This window comes from Triticum dicoccoides, chromosome 4A, assembly GCF_002162155.2.
Source record: "Triticum dicoccoides isolate Atlit2015 ecotype Zavitan chromosome 4A, WEW_v2.0, whole genome shotgun sequence".
NCBI lineage: Eukaryota > Viridiplantae > Streptophyta > Magnoliopsida > Poales > Poaceae > Triticum > Triticum dicoccoides.
The window spans coordinates 641022975-641034096 of NC_041386.1; the positions used below are offsets into that span (position 1 = coordinate 641022975).

General features: G+C 51.1%; 1 protein-coding gene and 1 non-coding gene across 2 annotated transcripts; one reads left to right on the plus strand and one right to left on the minus strand.

Moving 5' to 3' along the window:
* Positions 1–4040: 4040 nt before the first annotated feature.
* Positions 4041–4143, minus strand: LOC119290140. Its single transcript, XR_005141742.1, has one exon. It is a non-coding gene; the product is annotated as a U6 spliceosomal RNA (small nuclear RNA).
* Positions 4144–9832: 5689 nt separating this feature from the next.
* Positions 9833–10521, plus strand: LOC119289520. Its single transcript, XM_037568824.1, has one exon. The coding sequence runs from the start codon at positions 10132–10134 to the stop codon at positions 10519–10521; it is 390 nt and encodes a 129-aa protein (XP_037424721.1). The 5' UTR covers positions 9833–10131.
* Positions 10522–11122: the final 601 nt, after the last annotated feature.

The window sequence follows — 11122 nt, forward strand, 5'->3', positions numbered from 1 at the left end:
TTTGCATTCTTAAACCTATGTGTTTGCTTGATGAAACCTAAGTGGTTGCATTATGAAACTTGCTTCTTTGTGACTTCTGGGTAGATTCAGACAACATTGATGCAAACATTGATTCATTTATTCAAACATTCATAGATTTCACTATCCAAATATTTTTTCATACAAAGAGTTGTACAGAAATGGAAGGGATACATAGCTCAGACTCTCATTCATACTTAAAAAAAACTACTAGCAACAACTCTCAATCATAACGATCGAAGAAACGACGCCACTTTGCTCTGGTAGAAGGGTGGGGAGCGATTACTACCTGTGCCCTAGCCCACCTGATGATCTTCCCTGAGCTCTTGCGCCTGCCGCCAGGGACAAGAACTGTGAACTCATCTGAGTTGCACTTCTCCAGGATCTTCTCTGCCAGCCTCCTCTTGAACTCCAGCTCCCACTCTTGCACTTCTCCAAGATCTTCTCTGCGAGCCCTTTGCCTCCTCACATCGACTGCTTGCACTGCCTCCTCTTCCTCATCTGTCACCTCCCCAAGCTCTGGATCCATCTAGGGTTTTTTTGAGGTGGGGTGTGGCGGCTGTGTTCTGGAGGGAGGAGGGTGGGTGGAGTAGGCTATTTATGAGCAGTGGAGGGTGGGTGCAGTAGGCCTAGGTTTGTAAATATAACTGGGCCACAAAGCCCAGGTACAAAGCACTAAAAACACATAGCATAAGAGGTTCAAATACATAGCATAGTCCAGCAGTGCTTATCACTAACTCCATAACATAGCATAAGAGGTTCAAATACAGGCAAAACATTCATTACGACTTAGTTCATAACTTAGCATTAAAGGTTCTAGCAGCATAAACTACAGTTCTTAACATTGGCATAGACATAGGCTAGATTAGCTTCACATTCCCCAAAATGTACACCCCATATCTTCACATCAGATTGTTAGGCCACATACTTATAAAGGCCTTGGATGTACTTCACCATCTGCAGAACACACTTCATGAATCAAGGATGGCCTTGATTTTCTCAAGTTTCTCCTTGCTTGCATGCCCATCATTCAGCAGCTCATTCACCACATGCTCAAGCTTGGCCTTCTCTATCTTAAGCAAATCTCTCTCCTGTTCAACCTCCTTCATTGCTTTCCTGGTATTCTTGATAATGTCAGCTTGACTCTGTAAAATGCACCTTTGTTCCTTGGCAAGTTTGAGCTTCTCCATCTGAACCTCCAACCTAGCACTCTCTTCTACCTCTTTCTTCTTCTTCTCAAATTCTTCCTCCTCAACTGCCTTCTGGTAATCCATGTGGTCTGCCCTACCATCCTGCCAATCAAACATCTTGGATACATCTTGGACAAGCTTTGTGTACTCAATGCACAGCTTGTCATTTTCAGTCTTAAGCTTGGCCAAATGCTTCTCATACTTCTGCTTATCAACTACCCTGCCACAATTCTGTTCATGGTACATGTCCCATAGCCTGGACAAGCAATTCTGAAGAATTGGATGCCAGGGCTTGTCAACCCACTCAGTAACACCACAGTTAACACCTTCAGTCTGCATTTGGAAATTGAAATATACATCACTAAGTGCACTCAATTTCATAACAACAAATCATATCAGACTAAGAAACTGAAGGTGAGGCTTAAGTAAACTGAATATGTTGTTTAATATAACTCAAACTATAACTGAAACCCAACCTGCTTGCACAAGTACTTTCACAGATATATGCTTCCTATACATAAGCATTTTTTATAGTAACCATATCCCTCAATACCTTAATACAAGGCATATTGCAGTTCATCCTAAATAATACAGTGTACGTTCAAAAGAGCAAATTGTCAACACAATATTGTGTGGGTTCAGAACATCAACTTGTCAACATAATATTGTGTGGTCATCCTTGTAAATACATGTGTGGGTTCAGAAGAAAATGATTCCAATTAAGGTACTATACCTGCGGCACTGGACAACCATAGAAACGCCTTCCAGTTAAGGTTCCTTCAAATGCCACACACTTAATTGGCCTCATGTGGTGCATCATGCAGGTGGGTTCAGAAAGCTCCAGTTGGCCACAGAAAAGAGGCTCCACGGTGGTGTCAGGGAGCTCCTGCATGAACACATCAACAAAATCACCTTAGCTCACACAACCAGACATAGATCGCAAATCATTTCCCCAATCCAGCAAGAACCCTAACCCTAACCCTAGTTTTCAAGCATACATAAACATAGCTCAAACAACAACCATAACCCTGCCTACTAAATAACAGTAACCAAAGCTTACCCTAGCTCACCAAGATGAACACTAACCTAATCTAGCTCCTAGATGAACCCTAACCCTAGCTCAGCAGATCGAAAAACTTACCCAAAGAGCCATGTCCATGCTTGTGATGTCGCACTCATCCTCTGAGCTCGTATCCCCGTCATTTCAGGAAGGCATGGCGGCAGTGGAGCTTCCACAGCGCAAGTCGCCGCCGGCGTCAAAGAGCAGAGAGGAGAGGAAAGTGAGAGCGAGAGAGAGATGAGTGCGGGCCGGGGAGCAGAGTGAGAGCAGAGAGAGGGAGGGAGACGACTTAAGGCAGCGAGCGAGCGGGTGCGGTCCGACCGCACCGGTCGGTCCGAGTAACGGCCGTTAACGACCTCGCCGTCACGCGCGGCACTGAGCTGGCCTGACTGGCGGGCCCGGATCGTCAGAAAACGGTTCAAAACGCTAGCAACGGGCGATTTGAGTTTTTTGAGACAGCCGACGAGAAAAATGGTAGGTATCAGTCACAAACAAAAAAGTGGTGGTTTTTTGAAACCCTAGCACGAAAAGTGATAGTTTTATGCTATTTACTCCAAAAATAGAAATAAACCACGGATGGAGACACCTCAACGTTGCCTGAGGGTGACAATAAAAATACCGTTTCAGCAGTGTTAACTGCCATCGACGTCGACACAAAATATTTCAGCGATGTTAACTGCCGTCGACGTGGACACGTGTGTGGTATGCGTTACATAACATCGGTGGAGACAAGCAGAGAGACAGTGCGAAGGAAGCACTCTTTTTTTACGGTTCTGCCGCTAGGGAGGTTCTACTGGAGGTCACACGCGTACTACATCTTCTTGCTTGCTTGTACCCAAGAGGTTAATTAAGTATGCAGGGTGAATCTGCAACGTATCTTTGCTGGTACTGCAAGCACTCTTTACGGTCCTGCCACGCGTATGTACAATATACTCCTGGGCAATTAGCTACTTCCTTCGTTCCATAATATAAATTTTTTTTAATGCTAGTATAATGTAAAAATTGCTTTTGTATTATAGACGGAAGGAGTAGGATATAGTAAAGGCTGGGTCGTGCTAGGTGAACGATCCACCCAGTAAACCAGTTGAGAACAATTATGCAGTGTACACTCTTGAGTTTACCTTTGCAACTAGGACAAGCACTCCCACGTAAAAAAAGTTGACGAACACACTCCCACGTATGTAAGTTCATGCCACGATGATTCCTGCCCACTTTAAGTAGTAACCTCAGGCAAAAGAAACTTACTAGGGGGGAGTACATTTATGTCGTGGTCAACCAATGCAAACAGGTTGCTTCATGGAAAGACGTTGCGTATCTGTCCAAGCAAGGATTGCATGGGTTCTGACATTGTTGTACACTTGGTGTCCAATTATTTCCCCATGTTGACAAAAGCTTCCACTAGTCACCATTGTAGTAGCACCACTCGTAGATCCTGCAAGCTGCAACAATGATTCATATACGTGGTACTAGTAGTTTATTGTCGCAGGCAAATTGTTCCTTACCTTAATTTTAGTCTAACCAAGCAAATAAGTTAATGATTCTAGCATCCTCGAGGAAAAACATTTTTTTGAATGTGCACGAAGGAAAAAAAAAAGGACCATGGATCTATCACAGGAGCGCGTGAGACGTTTGGTGCATAGTTGAGTTATTTCCCCATTCTGACGCAGTGGCGCATATGTGAGAATAAAAAAGGGGCCTGCAATGCAAAAGTAAGGGTCCAGGGGCATATCTTTGAGAAGAAAAACGAGTTGCGTGCAAAATCCAAATCTCAAAAAAAATTGGACCATTTCTCGATTTGTGCGTGTCATCCTTGCGCAGGGGCCATGCTAATCTTCTCTGTATCGTTCCAATTTTATCGGATGCCCCCGAAGGGACAAGTCTAGTCGCGGTGAGGGGGCTTATAAGCTGGTTTAATCTCCCCTTGTTAGCCGAGGTGGTACTAAACATCAGTCAGCGGGTCTGTTGCTCCCCACGTGGTGCCCCAATATTATTAGCCTCTTGTGGGCCGCATCCTATTACGCGGCCCAATTTGGTGGACAGCCCAGCTAGTTTTTCCCGTTCACATTGACCTGTCATATCATTTTTGCTAAAAAAAGGGCTAACGTCATTATTAGTCTAAAAAATCATTGGCTGATCATCGTTCCTCGCTTCTGGACATGGACGCTCAATCTTTTAATCTGTTAGCAGTCACGCGCACTCAGTCTACAAGCATTAAGCAAGCAATTGACTGACGCTGGGCACTGCGGATGGAGGCGATCATACGCCACGTGTCGCGGTGTGCACAGGCGATCCATGGACCAAATGACCTCGCCCCTTAACTTATCCAGTTTCCAATCGAGACGACGACGCCGTGGTTGTCCGTGCTGCCTGCCTACGCTTTCAATTGCGGTACGCGCTTTCAACTAGGGGAACGCGCACATGACACCTGCTTATAATTGTCTTTACGCCAATTGTGTTTTCCTCCCTTCTAACCAAAGATCTACTGCAGATATATACTATACCTGGCACTGGCAGTACGGATGTGGAAGACCAAGCAACGACTCAGACCTCTTTTGGTTCATATGATAGGATTCATAGGAATAGGAATCTTGTAGAAAATGAGATGACATGTATCTCAAATCCTATGAGTAGAAATAGGAAACAAGATGTCATTTGGTTGACACCAATTTTTTTTTCATTGAGTCTAGGCTTTTTTTTTATTTTTCTATGAAATGTGAAGGATAGAAACCAATCCTATGTAGAAATAGGAATCCATTGCTATAAACCAAAGGGCTCTAAAGGAAAAAATCTTATAAAAAATTTATTCTCTAGAATTCCTATGAAATTCCTCTAAACTAAAGAAGGCCTCAGCGTGTATGAGATGACGAGGCCAATATCATGCTTCCGGCACGGCCACTCCGTGGTGACAAAACCCATCATCAAGAACCTTCCAATCGACTGACAACGGACGAACAACTCCAGGATTGACAAGGTCAAACCTTGTCGACGGGCGCCGCCCGTCCGGCCAACGGCCCGTCAGTCCTCGTTTCCTCGGTCTCGACGGCCTGTACCGACCGTGACATAATGACCCTGTTGACCATCATCGTTATACTACGTACTCCTAAACAGTAAACTAAAATACAGCACAACGGGACGCAGCCACGTAGGAACCCAGAAGGGAGGGAGCTTTGGTTTTTCTTTTTCCTCAAGAGAACGTCGTACGAACCTAGAGCTTAGCTTGTCATCACACCAATGGCGTTTCCTCCGCTTGTTCTTCTGAAATCTAAATATGCGGTTCCATGTTTGGATTGGCACGCATGGACAATTTGAGCATGCTTTTCACGCACTAATTTCAGGTTTTATGCGTGCACGGGGGTGAAACAGTAAAAAATGCAAAAAGGTCAAAGCCTGCCTCTGCCTGCCGATCCAACGGTTACAGGCAGACCAATTGGTGATTCGTTTTTGGAATAGATATCTGCAAGTGTCGATCCACCCGAAAATGTTTTGTCCTAAGAGCATCTCTCTAGCTGATCATAAAAAACAAAGAAGTAAACGGCCGAGTTTACCGGAGTATTTTTTTACTACACTAAGTTCTGATCGGCTCTAGCCGATTTCGTAAATTTAACGAAGTAAAACTTATATATGGCTTAAGCATTTTGTTGAAAACTTGTTATGCGCCTCCTCGGCTAGCGCGCCGATGGTGATCACACCGGCAACGTTGTCACTTCTTCCACTGGTGAGAAAGATCCATCAAAACCACCGGCCCGAACAAATGGGCACCTTTGGGGAGATACGGACGGGCTGCCAATGACGGCGAGTGCTGCCGGCGACGCACAACGCGCACACCGGCTCAAGCTCACCATCGCGCTGCTGGGTGTGGCCATGGTGGGGCCGAGAACAACGACTCGGAGGCTAGAGGCGGGGAGCTAGGGTGGCCATGGCAGTTCACACCTCCAATGCCACGAGCATGAAGTAGGGGAAGAGGTCAAAGGGTGATGAGCGGAGGAGGCCACCGTCGACGTGAAGGTATTGTGTCCACAACAGCAAGGATAGGAACGTGGTGCTGGTGCTGTTGCCTTTGTTGCCGGCGCCTGAGGCCGCTAGCGCCAACCACCTCGCTGTCGTCCCGTTCGCATGCGGCATCGCCGTGTTCTGCTTCGAGGCCGTCAGCTGGGTGGGTGCAGAGCCGCTGGCGTGGCAGCTTCGTCGAGCGGGCAGGTGGGTTCTCGCCGCCGCTGGGACGGGAGGGGGAAGTGGTCGTGCGACAGAAAAATTACTTTGCGCAGTCGCGGCTGAGTATCTTTAGGCGCCCGTTAGTAGAGGAGTAAATCTTTTATTCCCTTATACGGTTTAGGAGTTCGGTTAGATCTCGCTTAGAGGAGTAAAATTTTGATAGCCATTTTAGGGGATCAAGGCTAGATATGCTCTAAGTTAGAACTTAGTTTTGTTGAGACCAATTCTTTGGTGAAAACGGTCGACTTTGTGCAAAGTCATCTGGCCGCCCAATTCTATAACGCTAGTGGTTGGGGCGTCACCCTGTGGTGTTGCTTGAGGGAAAGTTGTGCACATGTTTGCATTTAAAAAATAGACGGAGTCCTCGCCTTCATCTAGGAAAACATTTTAAAAAATTCTCACCTTCATCTAGAAAAAGAAGAAAGAAAATAAAAAACATCAACGCAGCCTACCAGGAAGGGCCACTTTTGCTTAGCTCTTCATTAAAAAAAATGTGTGAGGTCATCATCTCCATGTAAAAAACATTTAAAAAAATGCCTCATCTTCATCTAAAATTAATATTCCAAAAGCTTTTTCATCATCGCCTACCAGCTTGCGCCACATGGCATAGCTGGTTGGCCGCTCTTCACGCGGCGTTTAATGAGTTTAATAATGTGTGTTGTTTATACGGTGACTTCCATGGACACACCACACACAGAGATATGACAATTCTACTCATCACAACAAAAAAGAAAATTAAACTACTAAAACAATGGACGCGCAGGCTAGAAGGAAGCTACAAATGGCAGTGTCATTTTGCAATCAAGCACAAAGTGTCCGTATGATTTGTGGATGTAAAGTGTTGGAAGGGAGAGAGGGTTTTGGTGGAATTGTCGTTTTATTGCTTGAGTCTCATGGGCATATATATAGGAGTACATGATCATCTTGGAGTACAAGGCAAGGTAGAATAATATCCTACGCTATCCTAGCTTTCCTAATAATCACGATACTCAACATCCCCCCGCAGTCACAACGGTAGCGACGCAGACGATGAGACTGGAGAAGAATCCGACGGCAAGCCGACGGACACCCCCCCACAGTCGTAATGGTCGACGCATCGCGGAGTCGTGGCTGGAGTGGAAACCAACGAGGTTGCTCAAGCAGGCGGTAGCCCTTTGTGCCGTTTGTCGATGTAGCCGAGAGCCGAGGGTGGTGTAGCCATGGTTGAGGTAGCCGCGCGTAGAATGTCGTGGTCGATGTCGAGCCGGGGAGCTGGTGTTGAGGATGTCGCCGTGGAGCCGTGGGCGCAAGAGCGCGCCGAGTTAGCATGGGCGCAGTGGTGTCGAAGTAGTGGTGCGCCAGGAAGAAGACGTTGTTGACGACACGTCGCGGCGGGTTTGCCAAGCCCGGGGACACATCGTAGACGAAGGCACACACCGATGTTGTCAGCACCGGGCATGCGTAGACGGACGAAGACAAAGTTGACGAAGCGCCACACCAGGCTTGCCAGGCTCGGGGAAACATCATGGACGAAGGCACGCATCGGTGTTGCCAGCACCGGGCATGCATAGACGAGGACCTGCACAAGTTGTACGCCATATCAGAGGAGTCGAAGAGGCCAGCAAAGAAGGACTCGACGACGGTTGTGGCGTCAATCAGCGCGGAGCCGATGTCGCCTGCGGTTGTCGAAGTAGACGAAGTGGTCGGGGTAGATGACGGCGACGCTGGCGACGGGCCGGTGCTGGACGAAGACGAAGGAGGTGGGCGGGCGGCGGCGGCTACGTGGGTAGCGGCGGCTATGTGGGTAGCGGCGGCGGCGGAGCCCGGCGGCGGTGCTCGAAGTAGGCGAAGAACCCGACAATATGACGAAGACCGGCGCGGACGATGGCGTTCCCGCGCCATGGGAGGTGGCGTGACGCATACCACGGAAAGTCAACGCGCGTGGACGACGAAGTGGACGGTGGGCCGCCGCACTACGTCCCGAAGGGGCGACGCAGCGGCGGCGGGCAGGTCGGGGTGACGGCGGGAAGACCTCGGGGCGGCGACAGGGACCGCGGGCCGCGGCGCGCGGAGGAGCGCGGGTCGGTGCAACCGCGGGGACGGCCTCTGGACGGCGGCGTGGACCGCGTGCCACGCTCGCTACGGTCCGACGGGGCGACGCAGTGGCGGCGCGAGGGTCGGTGCTGCCATGGGGACGACCTGGAGCGGACGGTCTCTGGGTGGCGGTGGACCGCGGGCCGTGGTACTACTGCCCAAAGGGGCAACGCAGCGGTGACGCGGGTCGGTGCAGCTGGGAGAAGAACCACGGGGCGGCGGCGCAGCGGCCCGATGGGGCGACGCAGCGGCAGCCCATTGCTCGATCGGTAGAGGGGCGCGCTGAACTCGGGACGGTCTTCACGGGGCCTGCGGAGGCGCGCGCAACCGACGGGCTAGGTCGGTCGCACGGCGTAGATGAGCGGATCGCGGCGGCGGGCGGGTGATCAATCCGATCGCGCGCGAGGTTGGAGACGCCGCTCGGTGGAGGCGCGGTGACGGCGGAGTCTAAGATGAAGCCGGGGGCGGCGGGCGGCAGGGCGTCTATGATTGGCCGCCACATGGCGCGAGGCCACCGGGTCGGGATGATGCAGGTGTCCCGGTCGGAGCAGGGCGGTGACGGCCGGCGTAGATCGACGGGCGGGCCGTCGCACGAAGGACGGTGGTGTAGAGCCGCCGCATGACGCGAGGCCGCCGGGTCGAGGCGACTGGCGGGCCGACGCAAGGACGCTGCGCGAGGCCGCCGGGTCGTGGCGACCGACAGACAGACGCGCGGACGACGTGCAAGACCGTCGGGTCGGTGAAGAAGCCGGCCGATCGCGCCGGTGTTGGAGTAGAGGCGCACGGGATCGACGACAGCGATGGGCGACGCAAACCGGATCACATAGACCGGAAAACCAAAAAAGAGACGCTGATCAAAACGACCGGCGAGAGAGAGAAAACCCGGATCAAAGGATCAGGGAAAAAGACTCTCTAGGGCAGACGACCAACACGGCCAGCGGACGAACCCTAGGTACGGGCGGCGCGGCCCCTGGCGGCGGTCATGAAGGCCGACCGCCCCGTGGGCGGCGCGCGGGTGCGGAAGCGGCATCGGCTAGGGTTTAGGATCGGCTTGCGATAGATACCATGTTAGAAGGGACAGAGGGTTTTGGTGGAATTGTCGTTTTATTGCTTGAGCCTCATGGGTATATATATAGGAGTACATGATCATCTTGAAGTAAAAAAAAGGTAGAATAATATTCTACGTTATGCTAGCTTTCCTAATAATCACGATACTCAACATAAAGCGAAGTGAATTAGCCCGCCAAGCGCCAGCAAAGACGTCCACGGTTAGCATAAATCCGGCCACCCTCCCGCTCCCACTCCAACCATCTTCCTTCTTCTCTTCTCTCCCTTCGCCCCGAAGCTGCCTGCAGCTATGGCCGCCGCCGCTGCTCGCCGGCAGCCACGTCTAGCCTATAAATCCTCCGTCTCGCCGTATCTAATCTCTACTCAGATCACAAACCGCTGCCGAAACAACTCATCCTCACGCGCACGCGCTTGGACTTCTTCTTTCTTCTAGCTTCTTGCTTGAACCAAGAGACCAAGAGCAGAGCAGAGCCAACCAGCCAGCCAGCAGGCAAGAACCTGTCCGCGCCCATGTCTGTGCAAGTGGCGTCGCCGGCGACGGCGGCGGAGAAGACTTTGGCGACGACGGCGTGGTCGTACCCGTACGTGGAGTACATGGCGCAGTGGGAGCGGCAGGTGGAGCGGCGGCAGCTGTTCCTCCGGAGCTACCACTTCTCCCGCGACGCCGAGATCTCGACCCGCGTGCGCGCGCGCCGGGTCGTCTTAGCCGGGGCGCGACGCCTGCGCCGCGCCGCCGCCAAGGGGCTCCGCCGCCTCCGCACGCGCCTACGCCTGTGCTTCGGCTGGGCCGCGCCAGTGCTCCGCCGACGCTCCACCTCACGCCGGGGCAGCGTCCACGGGTTCCGCTACGGCCGCCTCCCCTGGAAGGCGCCGCCAGCCGCGTCCGTCTGCTTCTGGTAGCCAGGTCGCCAGCGGTGGCGTGGAGAGCTAGGATATAATCGTAGAAAGACAGCCAACACGGCAGCATACTTGTTGAGACGCTGTGAACATCACTGATAGTTCAGCATTTTTGTTTCTTTGGCGCCGGAGCAGAGCCTGGAGTTACAGCTAGTTCAGTGTACATGCTAGTGTGCCAAGGACAAGTGAGATTGCCTCAGTGGTGCTAATTGCATTTGCAGAAGCTGGGTTCCACTAACATGTAAAGATTTTTGTTTATTTGATTGGCTATTCAGTACAGAATTTGGACATCTGATCGCCGCGGAGTCCGGCATGCTATTCAAGACCGCGTGCACAATGCTTTCTCTGTCCACATGAGGAAGATACAACTCATCCAGTTTGTATGCTAGACAGACTTGCCGTATGTTTGGCTGTTTACACTGGTAGAAAAAAGGCCTGTTGTCCCGGTTCTAGAACCGGGACTAAAGGGTCGGTACTAATGCCCCGTCCCTTTAGTCCCGGTTCAATCCAGAACCGGGACAGATGGGCCTCCACGTGGCATGTGCGCGGAGCCCAGGTAGGAGACCCTTTGGTCCCGGTTGGTGGCACCAACCGGGATCAATAG

What these genes read in the sequence shown, in the direction of transcription:
- LOC119289520 (XM_037568824.1), top strand. Translation starts at nt 10,132, where the DNA reads ATGTCTGTGCAAGTGGCGTCGCCGGCGACGGCGGCGGAGAAGACTTTG.